This window comes from Rutilus rutilus (assembly GCF_951802725.1).
Source record: "Rutilus rutilus genome assembly, chromosome: 25".
Taxonomy (NCBI): Eukaryota; Metazoa; Chordata; class Actinopteri; order Cypriniformes; family Leuciscidae; genus Rutilus; species Rutilus rutilus.
In genome coordinates this window covers 23454065-23467800 of record NC_140229.1, presented here as the reverse complement: position 1 = coordinate 23467800, position 13736 = coordinate 23454065, and the positions used below count along the sequence as shown (strand labels likewise).

Here is a 13736-nt window from a genome sequence, read left to right as displayed (position 1 = left end):
TCGTTCCAACAGCCCTAGTTGGCAGCAGTATTGGGGGAAAGTTGCTTTTTTTATACTTTTTATGAAAAGTAATGTTGCATTACTTTTTCTCATCTGGGCTTGCTTGTTTGTTTTTAATAAAATGTTCTATTTTTGGCAAATGTAAAGGCCCCTTCTCACCAAAAGTGAAAAGAATAAGGAAATGCAAATTCACGTCTGTACAGTAGAGGGCGCAACTCAGAGAAACCCTTCAGCTGCGCTGCCGTTCTGGATCGCAGAAGAACAGGGCGCACAAGTTCAACACTCTTACATCAGCAATAAAAACAAACACTGAAACACAAATGTGATGTTTAACTAAAGGCAGTTTTGCTTATCCTAATGGTTATTCAAAACATTTCACTGTTTTTATTCATTTCGAGGAATACTGAATCTGTTTTTGTGAGTAAATGAGTGCTCACATTTAGTTTAGAGCTACAATATCCATCGTTCACGCACACACAGCGCACACACACAACACCTCCGCACTTACTCACGATTTCTCTCAACATGTGGACAGGAGAGCTGTCAGTCAGTAAACGAGAAAACAAAGTAACTTGTGTTACTTATTTGATAAAGAAAATCTGATATTTTGTTGTAAATTTAAAAGTGATGTTTTACTTTACAATTCACATGAAAAAGTAATCTGATTCCCTAACTCGTGTTACTTGTAAATGGGCTTTTTTTTTCTTTCTTTTTTTGATTGTATTCTATATAAATATATTGAAATATTTGATCTGAAATGGTTTAAAATCTGTGATAATTTTTTTTCAGCAATCATCAATTCGTCCAAATGTAATGAAATTGGCATGTGTTACAAACTCGCAATTCTGAGAAATATTGCAGAATTGTGAAATATAAACTCAGAACTGTGAGAAATAAAGACACAATTGTGTTATAAACTCAGTATTCTCTGAAAGTCTGAATTGCGAGATATTCACTGGCAGGATTTCTCGGAGCGATTCGATTTTCTCTACGTATCATATAAACCGTTTCCACTGGGCTGAATTGTTTTTGCTTATCCACGCCGTTCTTGTCCTCCATCAGAAATGGCCTTGTGTTGCAGACGTGTTATTTTCCTCAGACCGGATGGAATTAGATTACATGAAGGTCCATCGAGATCTGATCAAGTTTTAACCAGATTGTGCTTTGACTGTTTCACCTATGCAGAACTAATTCACCAAAAAATCCATTTTAAATGAATCCAACTCCTCTGCACAAAGCTGGAATATCAATGAAGTTTCTTTCTTCTTAAAGTTTTCCACGAATGTTTCTCAAATGTCTGTCTCTCCATTTCTTATCCTTTACAGCAACTTTTCAACTGCAGTTTGCTCTACCGATTGAGTCTACCGGACAATGACCTAACGGTGTTGCCACCGGCCATCGCCAACCTCACCAATCTCAGGGAGCTCGACGTCAGCAAGAACAGTAAGCAGAACCCCCCCTGAACCCCCCATGAATTAGATTTCATGCTAATCAAACATGTGGTGATTGTGTGTGCAGTGTGTTTTATGTCAGTGTCATGGTAGTGACACTTTGCACGTGTTTTATAGATTAGTTTTTTTCCCTATCACATAATTCAATAATCATCATAATTTAGGTACAATCACCTTAAACAGTCAAAATTCCTTCCAGTTGAAATTGGGCATTGCTTTAGCATGCAAACGGTACTTTAAATCCTTTCAGCGGGTTCAGTTTTTGTGATATCAGCTTCAAATTTGAAACATAGCTTGGTGAACATGGCCTTGTGTTTTTTTATATAAATTTTTTTTTTAATGAAAAATGTTTAGTTCAGTAATTTTGCTTTACAGTTTATTTCTATAACTTTTTTTTACACTTTGAAGTACTTTCACTTCTGCTATAACCTGCCCTCATGAATTACATCCATTTAAGATCAGATCTATGCTGAAAAAGGTGTGACCGTTAACAGAGAATATTGTGCTAATAGCTTAGCAACATGCTAACATCTCTAAACCCCTGGGTTCCTGTTGCTGCACTGCTTCGTCCTTTGTAACGCCGCTAGTAAGAAGGTAGCTGCCTATGTAGACCGCGTCTCTCTAGGGATTGGCACAGAGCCGTTGTTTACACTATTACACTGTTTATTCTTGCTCTGCTTTGGAAAGTTAAATACCCACTAGCTTTGATATTCTGTAAACTGATGGCAATCTGCAGAAACAATTTATTCCGTTTTTTTAAGCATAAGCGAAGACCGCAACACCAGACACACACACTGAGTCTCTGTTTACACATCACTTCATCTGTCAGCTGGTGCTCTGCAGAATCTGATAAAGCAATGACAGACGTGACAATCTCAGACCTGCACAGCGAGGCTCAGGCAAAACCTTCTTAATTCGTGGTCACATCCTAATAGTAGGGATGTTGAGTAGTTCATGGTGATTGTTCTTTTCTTTTGTACTTCTAGCACTGGTGCTTTAATTAGCATGATTTTGTGCTGTGCTTGAGTTATTGCGCATCTTGCACTAAAAACCAGCCTAGTTTTACATGGTTTCCTTTAGACCAGTTAGCTGACTATATTGAAAAGATAGATTTGAGGCAATTTGATCAAATTTCTTACATTTACTGCATTTCCAGGAAATGTGGACGTGTTTGTTTTTAGCATAGCAGCTCGGTGTATTGACGCATCAGAAGTGCTGTACAGTAAACCAGAGCGAGCGCAGGGTCACCTGGTGCAGATCTGAGAGCTCACTGATGCGCGTGTGTGTGCGCGTGTGTGTGTGTGTGTGTGTGTGTGTGTGTGTGTGTGTGTGTGTGTGTGTTGATGCAGACCCACCTGTCTCTTCTCACGGGTTTAGCTTGCATCCGAGTGCGTTGGAGGGAGGATATCTTAACATAACTTTGTCACACTCCAGCTCCTGTGGTTAGTAGGACAGGAAGTGTGCAGTCTAGCTCTAGCGCTGCATGAGCTCGAGTTGTTTCTAAAATCAGCATTAGGTGATGTTTTTGGTAGTCCATTTAGAGAAAAACCTAGTTGAGAAATGTTTACTTAACATATTATGTATTATATTTAAGTGGGCCACAAATGGGGCGGGGACTTCTTTGAATTGCAGCTGTTTATTTTGGCATATTCAAATTCTGATTCCAAATAATACCTCTAGGTCCATAATAACCCCCGAACAATTATTGTGCAACGATTACTACCAGTAATCATTGTAAAAACTTATTTTACAATACTGGTCAACGTTTTAAAAAGCTTTTATATTATGCTCAACAAGGCTTCATTTATTTGATCAGTGAAAGTAATATTGAGAAATATTATTACAATTTAAAATAACTGCTTTCTGTGTGAATATATGTTGAAATGTAATTTATTCCTGTGATCATCATATTAGAATGATTTCTGAAGGATTGTGTGACACTGAAGACTGGAGTAAAGATGCTGACAATTCAGCTTTGATCACTGGAATAAATTATAATTATAAATTATAATTTTAACATTATTCACTTAGAAAAAAAAAAAGTTTCTAATGCAATTTCACAGAATTAATGTAATTATTACTGTAATCTTTTACTGTAATTTTGATCTAATAAATGCAGCCTTGGTGAGCAGAAGAGACTTTTTTAAAAATTAATAATTCCAAACTTTTCCTGGTAGCGTAGGTCAAATTCCATCACATTTATTATAACTCTGGACTCAAAGATATAATAGTTAAAAATGTGAAATAGAATTATAAAAAACTGTAATAGTGTGAGTTTCCAGGATCTTTATTTATTAAAGTGCCGTTTGAAAGTCCGTTCTGAATTATTGTTCCATCATGTGTTTGTTGTTTCACGCAGCCAGCAATAGCAGTGCAATAGTCTCTTTCTCTTGTTGTGTTTAATCCCGACAGCTAATGCTCCATTGACTTGTTGGTGTGTTTTCTGAATCTACAGTGTTCTGTCCGCATCCACACAAAAATGCAGTCAATCGAGATGTTGTAACTGAACCGAATGCAAATTGTTCATTTGAAGTCATATTATACCCTAGGCACAAAGAGCAACATGAAACCAGCAATTATTAATCAAGTTCATTCTTTTCTTTGTTTTAAATTTCAGGCATCCAGGAATTCCCTGAAAATATCAAGAACTGTAAAGTCCTGAGCATCGTTGAAGCGAGTGTGAACCCTATATCAAAGTGGGTATATAGCTAGTAGAGAGTGTGTGTGCGTGTGTGTGTGTGAGATGTAACGAAAGCGCTCTCGTGTCTCCACAGACTCCCAGAAGGCTTCACGCAGCTCCTCAGCCTGACCCAGCTCTACCTGAACGATGCCTTCCTAGAGTTTCTACCAGCCAGCTTCGGCAGGTCAGACACACACAGATTCACACTCACGAACAATCCTAGAGAGAACAAGATAATCCAGTCTCCTGTTTCAGATCAGACAGCATCTAGATTCAAGATCGGCCAAAGTATTTACTACATTAAAAAATAAAATGGACAAAACTCTTCTACAAAACACTGAATAGGTTTTCCAAGCACACTCAAAACAGGTTTAGCGTGCATCATCCAGCTTGTTGATTTATGCAAGCTGTAAATCTATTAAAATGACACATGCAAAATTTCCTCAAAGCTAGGAATGTTTGACCATTTACATGCTGAAATGAGCCTAGCATTTCCTGGAGCTTGAATTATATATATAACAGCTCAGATGCAGTGCAGTTAATGTGAAAGATCGTGCAGTGGTATCTTTGACATATAATCATACACACACGGCCTGAAATAGACTTCAGATGGCACATGCAACATGTCCCTCAGTTCCTGTTGAGGTCACTTGAGGACAACAGGCGGCATACTTCCACTGCATACTGAAAGACCACAGTATATTCTGAGGGTGTAGTTAGTCAGTATGCCAGCATAGGGACATAACATAGTAAAGTGCTTACAAAAGTTTTGGACCGAGGGGATTTTAGAATAAAGGTGCTATTACATTTATTGTTCACATTTTTAAATTCTTTATTACTTAACATTTACGGTACATTTGAAACCTCAAGTTCTTTGATTTTAAACCGAGCAGTCACAAAATACAGTAGTGTTCTGTTTGCAATGCATAGTATAAACTGCAGCAGCATTAATTACTCTTAGTAGATGTCAGTTTATAAATATATTAATGTGTGTTTGTATAATTAACTTTTTTGTCTTTCTCTGTTTCCTCAGACTAACCAAACTGCAGATTCTGGAACTGCGGGAGAACCAGTTAAAGATGTTGCCAAAGTAAGTGCGGCTCTGGGATTCGTTTGAATTACTAAAATATTAAAACGATGATCCGTGCTTCTGCACTCCTTCTGATAATCGCATTATAAATACAGGCAAACATCTCTTTCTCTGTCTCAGCGGCATCATATTGTTCAGTCTTGCGTAAGAGGCTCTGGAGTGACATGCTGTGACAGGTTTTATAATCATTTCTGGCTCCGGAGCCAATATTGCATCATGTGAGGGCTCGTTTGTTTGGTTTCGTGTGTGAGAGCCACAGAGGCGATCTCCGTGCCTCCGACTCCTCCGTCCTGAAACACACAGTGTGAGTGTGTGTGGTGGTTGGGTTACTGTTAGTCCGCAAAGATCAAAACAACTCATTACAGCCCTAAATGTTTTAAACAAAAGCCACTTGAGCAGAATGTCTCTGTTTTAGAGCACATGAACTAACCACAAAACCTACAGCACCATAAATCAGCTGTTAAATCGTTTTTTAATACATTTTTAATCTTATTAATTACACGATGTTGCGATTTAAAGATAATTTAACCGCAAAAGATAAGTTAAAGTCATTATAGTGTTGAATGAGAAAAGCGTCAAATAGACATGACAAACCTTTAGGCAATGAGGGTGTGATGACAGATTTTTCATTTTTTGGGTGACCTATACCTTTAATGTGCTTTTTTATTTATTAATTTTTTTTTGAATGAAATAATACTCTGAATAAGAAACTAAAACTGGCAGTAAATGTCAAAATGAGTGAGTCATTCATTCATTCATTTGATTGGTTCAAACGGCTGATCCAGTCAGGAAGGAAGTAAATGGCTTTCTTTATGAACGGCTCATTGAATCATTGGTTCACCCGATTGATTCGCTCAAAACACCGCTGTGTTTCTCGGAGACGCACAATCGTTCTCCTGGGGCTTTGTGTAATATGTTTATTAACAAAGAAGACAGACATTATTGTATCTAAAATATAACACAATATTAACTTCTTATTTGTTGAACTGTTGTATAAAATGAATATAGATTTTTAACATTTGCACATGTGCTATTCGGGATAGAAACAGCACCATGTGATATTGCTTAACTATATCATATGATATAAATATGAGACTAAAACTCATACAGGGCATTTTTGCCTGTATATCTTGAATTTTAGGGGCATATTGTTACTCTGTTCTATAGGCTTCATCTTGCAGTGAATTTTTATTTATTTATTTATTTATTTATTTGCTCTGCTTCATGTTTTTCACCAGTCAACTTTATGAAATGTAAGATGAACTACTTAGATGTGGGGTGGGGCGGGTGCGTTAAATGCATGAATTTTTACATGCAGTTTTTTTCAATAGCCAATTAACGTGTTAAACCGACAGCCCTAATTTGTTCTGATTTGAAAGCGAACTGTTGACCTTTGTATGTCAAAAGAGAAATTTCATGCTTTACTAATCAAATATAAAATGAGAGAAAGAATGTTTATCTCTCAAGAGTCATGTTTCCTAGTGTTTACTAAGGAAAGCATCACAATTATGAGTGATTCCTTAACTGAAGCTGCTCATTGTGGAGAAGGTGTGCTAATACTTTTCTAAGGGATCAAATCTATGATTTCATTCTCAAGCTGTGGTCACACTAGCGTGATTTGGTGAAATGTTTGCAGACAAAAAAAAAAGGTCCATTGTCTATTGTCAGTAGCGTAGTGATGTATGACGCACAAGTCACAAAGAAGTCACTTCCAAACCAAGCAGCTTTTCAAACAACCAGACAGCAAATCGAATTTCAATTTCTTCAAAAATGACAAAATGTTGCAGATCAGGAGAAGTAAAATGCATGAACTGTGTTGGATCAGGAAGTATACCAGGAAGACACAAGTAATCAAAGACAGACTGAAAGCTGTCAGTCACATGCATCTCTTACTCATCTGCCATTATTACACTTTGACCGGATATCTTTATGGCTGTGTTGTTTCAAGCAGTCCTCTGGTGTGTGTGTGTGTGTGTGTGTGTGTGTGTGTGTGTGTGTGTGTGTGTGTGTGAGATTCTAATGAGCTGTGGATTGCTCATTAGGGGTCAGCGAGTTTTTTTGGCTGATTGACTGGTTGCACGCCTCCAAACCCTGGATGAATGAATCCCTCTTACAGTCGGCCAACTACCAGTGTGTCTTTCAACACAGAATTTCCTACAAGCCTGCCTTCAGTTTATAACCATTTATTATACAATTCCTTGTGCCGTAAATCATTTTGAGTTTTATTTTGTCTTTAACTTTTTCCACGGATACAATGTGCCTGTAGGCTGTTGATCTGGTGTCCACTACAGCAGAGGTTACACCCTGCCCTGAAGCACACCTACCCAAGTGTTTGATTTAGGGTTGGACGCAGATATTGATATCGCATGAGCAGCTTGGAAGAGGAGAACGAACCTGGAGAAATGTGTTGTAAAGATTGGCATTAGAAGTGTAATGGCAGATTTTCATCATTCCCCGATACCCAAGTGATTTGTAAAGCATTCAAGGTGACCGTAAAATATCTGATAGAACATAGAGATAATAGTATTGACTTTGTAAAGAGAAATAGTTAACAATTATGTGCTTCCAAATGAAATCCAATAAGCAAGTAATATATTTCATGTTTACCAGAGCATTGACTCCCACATCACTGTCATGCGACTGAAAGACATTTCCTGAAGTGAAATGATAATGACCTTATCATGCTAAATGTTATAGAAATTGGTTCGACTGATGTCATTTCCAAATCCTGTTCCCATTTCCGTTCTCTGTCTCTACAATCTCTATCAATATAAGTGGCAAAAAAAGCTAAAACATGAAAATGTGTGTAACACCGTATGTTTTGGAAACATTTTTATTTTTTTGCTTTTTATTTACTTTTTTTGTGGACTTATATTAGCCTAGATTTGTGGAAAATCTGTAAACAAAAAAAAAAGTGAACAGATTTTTATTTGGATAAATAATGCATATAGTTTTAGTTACAGTAGAGGAAAGATGCATTGCCTTAATATTTTATTGTCATTTATGACCGTGGAACATCCTTAAACTCCTTAGCTTGACCTCTAGGTAATGATCTTGGAGAATATATTTGAGTGGTATTTTAATTCAGTTTATATTGCTTGTGATTTTATGTGAGACTGAGGATTGAAGTCTAACTGTGTTCTGAAACTGCTAATGAAAAATTGATTAGCAGTAACTAGCTGTTCGCTAAATGTCTTTGCCATTTGTTTTCTGCGGGGAGTCATTGAGTGCAGTCTTTAACAAGAAGAGTTGTGGTTGACACCAGCCTGTCTGATGTTTTTCTTCAAGCTCTCCATCTGCGGTTCAGCCAGTCCTGCAAAACTGATAATGGCTCAGATATGTTTGTGTACCAAGCTGAATTGTGGTTAATAATGTTAGTAATACTGTGTGTGTGTGTGTGTGTGTGTCTGCAGGAGCATGCATAAGCTCACACAGCTGGAGCGCTTGGATCTGGGGAGTAACGAGTTCACTGAAGTGGTGAGTAGCAGCTATCTGTGGTTCAGGTGTCGCATGCATTTCCCTTCCAGCTCTCAGTGCAGATGCAGGTGCAGGTGCAGATGCAGATGCGCTCATTGAGTCCTTCTCTGTTAGATTACACCTAATATGCATTTTTCTCCTTTAATGGCATTGAAATTAGTGGCAGATTTCCTCTTGCTGAGAATGAGATATTGAATTGTACCTTCTCTCTGTCTAGCCTGAAGTGTTAGAGCAGCTTACAGGAATCAGAGAGCTGTGGGTGGATGGAAATAAGCTGACGTTTTTACCAGGGGTGAGTCTTGCATTCATTTTTTTGTTTTCTTGCCTTTTTCTTTGTCTTTTTACCATGTTCATCATGACTCATAAAAATGTTTTGTTTGTTTTTATTTAAATATAAACTCGTTTGGCCTCATTCATGAAACATGAGTCGAATGTGCGTAATGCTAAAAGGGTTACATTTTTGTGTAAATCATTTGTAAAAAGTATTCTAGCGTAAATTGTTGATCATGTTTTGTGTGGAAAATCATTTTGTTAAACCAGTGGTTCTCAAACTTTCCCCCCTTTAGACCTGTACAAATCTGACCTCTGACTACCAAATAAATTTTTTTTTTATTATAAAGACAGAAAGATTCTTTAAATTAAAACCGTGCAATGAAAAACACCTGCAATAGATTTACTTTGTAATGTCACTGATTCATTGAAAAGTATAACCGTAAGAGAGAGAGTAATAGATCAGAACATAACTTTTAATTTAAAATGAGAAGAACAAATTTCTGTGTAAACCGTTCATTAAACCATTCTTACAGAAATTGTTGCGTTTGTTTAATGTAAAGCGCTAAATTACTCTATTTTCAGCACTATTCATGAAACAAAAAAGCAGATCATTTCTAAGTAAATCATTCGTGTAATGATTCAAGCTGGTGAAAATCTCCTTCCTAAACATTCCTTCAGGATGGTCTTCTCTTCAGACTGCCAGATCCTTTTAAACGGGTCGTGATTAAGGCATTAGCTTGCCGCTGAGAGCAAACTGACAGTAATTGTGGGCCTCGCTGGCAGGATTCGCATTAGTCTGATGAGTTTTGCACAAGTTTTCCGAACATCCTTTTGAACAAGTCTGACCTCCGAATGATCCGGATATGAGGACGGCACCCTGACCTCTCTCCCTCTCTGACCCGAGAGACCAGCTTACTGACGGCATGCCCTTGTGCAAGGCCGAACGGCCATATGTTTCTCTTTTTGCAGAATTCAATTTCTCTCCGGTTATTAGTGCTTTTGATTAAGCTTCTTACGCCACACCCAGGAGAGCGGCTCATGGTCGCGGTGATTAATCAACAGCAGGGTTCGTCACAGTCACACACAGCCGCTGATTGCGGTTTAGGCAGTTCGCATCTAATCGGTCGTCACCCAAGTGTATCTGAAGTTCAAGATTCCTGTGTCCTGTGCCATATAATTCATGCTCCGTTGATGCTCACTTTAAGTCATCATCAAATCAAAACTGACTATTGTCTCTCAAGGTTTGCTATTACTAAAATGGCCTAAAGCACTAGTTTTCTTCTGGACCTGCGCTAGAAAACAGAGCCCTATCCCTGGTACCCTTATCTGGACAGACAAAATTTGTGGTAACACGACATTGCTGGTGACAATTTTATACTAGGCTAGATGGATTTCACACTTGTGTTTTGGAAAGGAGCTACAGAAAGATGAAGTGTGTTTGGGAACAGGAGGACAGGAGGACAGGCCCACAATCTGCCCTCATGCTTGAGAAATGGATTTAACCAGTTCACGCTTGACCTCTTTCTCAGCTGTATTCCTCCAACTCTTCAAATAATCAGTTTCTGCTTCCTCACTGTCCCTTTTTTCCTTCTCAGGAACCATCTAGTCTCTATAGCAATATACACAAGGCTATGGCTCTGATTTCACCCATCATATTTGATTGAAATTGAGATTTGAGATCAATGCATGTTTGCCACAGCACTCGTGCTGGAGTTTTCTGGAGCTCTTCTCGCTGTCGCTTTTGCGCAGTCACACAAACTTTTCTCAGAAATCAGTCATTTGTTGCAGTAATGGAGAGAGGTGTTTTGTGTGTGTGTGTGCAGATGATCGGGGCACTGAAGCAACTCTGCTACCTGGACGTGTCCAAAAACAATTTGGAGATGGTTGAAGAGCAGATATCCGGCTGTGAAAGCCTGCAGGATCTGCTGCTGTCCAACAACGGTTTGACGCAGCTGCCAGGGTCTATAGGTAAGACCCACACACTAAAATGCAGAGATGAGCTCCATAATTACTGTTTGTGGTGTCGTTTTTCTTAAATGCGATCAGTCAAAACGAGTGCAGGACGTGAAGCATGTCCTCTTACAGCCTCAACTCTAATCTGCTTTGTAACAAATGAACAGGTGTAAGTGAACGGGAGGATTATGGGTAGAACAGTAATGCAATCTCATTACCTAATGAATGGCCCAGTCGGAGAGTCACTAATGAGCAGGCATGTTGAAGTGGCCAAGTCACACACCGCCCTTGAGGCTCGCTGGGAAATAATACCTCCCATCTTAACGCTTAATGAAATCTGCTTTAGAGCTGGACAGAGGTGCTCGACATTAACAGAAATACAAGGTCTTGTCTTTCATTACAAGGGCTTTTAATTAAATGGCACTTTTCATCAATCTGGTGCACTCTTTTTTCTTTTTTCTTTTCTTTTTGAGACTGGCAAGTTAGATTTAACTATTATCTCCCATAGACCAAGTTTAGCATTGGAAGTAGCTAGTTTTAAACACACTGTTGTCTGTCACCCAACCACCACCTTTAAAATGGTGAATTTGACCTGTTCCACCTTTGAGCCTTGACCTTCTTGACTCCAACAATTCAAATCGTTCAACTTCATAATTTTGATATTGTATGTCTAATTGTAATGTTTCATGATGGCCAAAACCATTTTTAATGTTGTTATTCAACTAATTTTAAGTACTAAAAATTAAACTTGCAATTTTCATTCAACCCTGTTACTGCATATAAAAAAATAAATTAAAAAAAGGTAAAACATTACACACAAAAAGCAACATCCTTTGGACATTTACTACAGCATGGCAGTAAATAATCTCGATTTTTACACAAATTGCAGTCCTGACTGCATTTGTCAAACTTTTTAACCCAGTTATTGTAAGAAAAAGTGATCAAACTCTTTATATTTAAAATACTTCCTTAATTTAAGAGTCTTTGACTACAAAACATTTGGTTCTGAACTCCTGCTGAGTGAATGGGTCAAATGTTCAACCCTGTTTACCCATTTTCTGTTGTTGTTTGTTAATATAAATGAAATAATGTATAATCCACAAGTTATCGATTTGATTTTGATGTCTATTTAAAGTTTTTCTAGAAAATTGCACAAATCAAGCTTTTAAACCTGTACTAAGACATCACACATTTTTTGTAGCAGGGTTGAAAATGGCGGTTTTGCAAACTTCATAATAAATAATAAAGCTCTTATAATTCTTTGACAGTCAGTTTTCTGACAGCTAAACGCCCTGACCGCTTACTGACCATATTTTGAGAGAAAAAGGTTTCGGACACTATTTTGTACCATATTTGTGGAAAGTGCTGAATATTCGAGTGTTCAGTCTGATTCAATTTCTTCTAATAACTTCTTTCTTCAAGATGGGCAAGATTGATGGTATCATCGTCTAAAATGAAGTGGATGTGGAATGGCCAGTTTCTGTCTGCATGTATAAATTACCAATTGCAACACAATCTCTCTCTCTGTCTGTCTGTCCCACAGGCTCACTGAAAAGACTAACCACTCTGAAGGTGGATGATAACCAGCTCATGTACCTGCCTGACACGATAGGCGGGTAAGTGAGCACCATTTTTACACAGCGACCTGATGAACTGCACTTAAACCATGACCCAGTTCTCCTTAACACACTTGTAGACTCGCATTGAATTTGCCTACTTGTTTCATGTTTTCTGTGCTGATGGTGGGTGAAATCTACCCGTGTGATGATATATTATATAGTCAAGGAAATAATAATAATGATTTTTGAAAGTGAACCCTGTAAATGATCAGACCCATAAGTTACATATGTTACAGACAGAAGGCTTCGTAACGGGTCTGTGATTGAAGGAAGCACGTCCATATGGGCTCTCTGAGAGGGATTGGTGTGTGTGTGTGTGTGTGTGTGTGTGTGTGTGTGTGTGTGTGAGAGAGAGAAACAGACTGTTATCCATCAAAAAAGAAGCCAACTGCTGTACCTCATTCTCGCCACCTCTTATTTTGAGCTTGTTTCCAAACATGTTGGTTATCCCTTATGTCAGATTAGATTTCCTAGTCCGGGGTTAAGAAAATATGCCAAGAGGGATTATGAATACGTGATTGCAAGGATTCTCTTTTTAATCCCAGCCTGATTGTAAAGCATACTGATTACGCACGATTAACTTTCCATTAGTCTCAGCGGTCTTTTCCCATCACACTGATACAACGGACATTTGCGGACTTTGTTTTGTTTTTGTTTGATTTGGTTTGTTTTGAACTGGGCAGTTTTTTTTTTTTTTTTTTTTTTTGAATATGAAACCGTCATTGATATCATTTTAGATGAGTGAAGAAACTTCACAATAATTGCTCTTAAATATGATTTATAATGGGATTGGTTAATGATGTAAAGTCATGATCAGTTGTATGTAATTATCGATGTCTCTTGCTCTGCCTCTCACACACACACTTTTTTTTTTTTATGTTGCATTTTGGCATAAATTTGGCTGGGTTTACACTGTCACCCAATTCCATCAACAATTTTTATCAAGGGTCATAAAAGATATATGTTGTTGTAGGAGAGAACGAGCAGTCTCTTGACCACATACGGCTGATTCGTTGCCTTCTCAGGGCTACTTCAGTACTTTAGTGTCATCCAGACCTTTTAGTTAGTTTCTCCTCAACACTTCTTCTTACAGGGTTGGAGAAACATTCAACTGTTTGTTTCACAGCTAAAACCCTTTTTACGGAAATGAATATCAGCTTCAAAATCCACTTATTCAGCCTTGGTGTTTTCAA

At 37.9% G+C, this 13736-nt stretch overlaps 1 protein-coding gene across 2 annotated transcripts in view; it reads left to right on the top strand.

The window, feature by feature from the left end:
* The window catches only part of erbin (erbb2 interacting protein), a 68245-nt gene that overhangs the window by 33464 nt on the left and 21045 nt on the right, over positions 1 to 13736 (top strand). For both annotated transcript variants that reach the window (XM_084399953.1, XM_084399952.1), the window contains exons 3-10: positions 1326 to 1443; positions 4069 to 4147; positions 4226 to 4315; positions 5165 to 5221; positions 8635 to 8698; positions 8916 to 8990; positions 10795 to 10939; positions 12468 to 12540. In XM_084399953.1, the coding sequence (XP_084256079.1) occupies positions 1326 to 1443; positions 4069 to 4147; positions 4226 to 4315; positions 5165 to 5221; positions 8635 to 8698; positions 8916 to 8990; positions 10795 to 10939; positions 12468 to 12540 (701 nt within the window). The remainder of the gene's footprint in view (positions 1 to 1325; positions 1444 to 4068; positions 4148 to 4225; positions 4316 to 5164; positions 5222 to 8634; positions 8699 to 8915; positions 8991 to 10794; positions 10940 to 12467; positions 12541 to 13736) is intronic.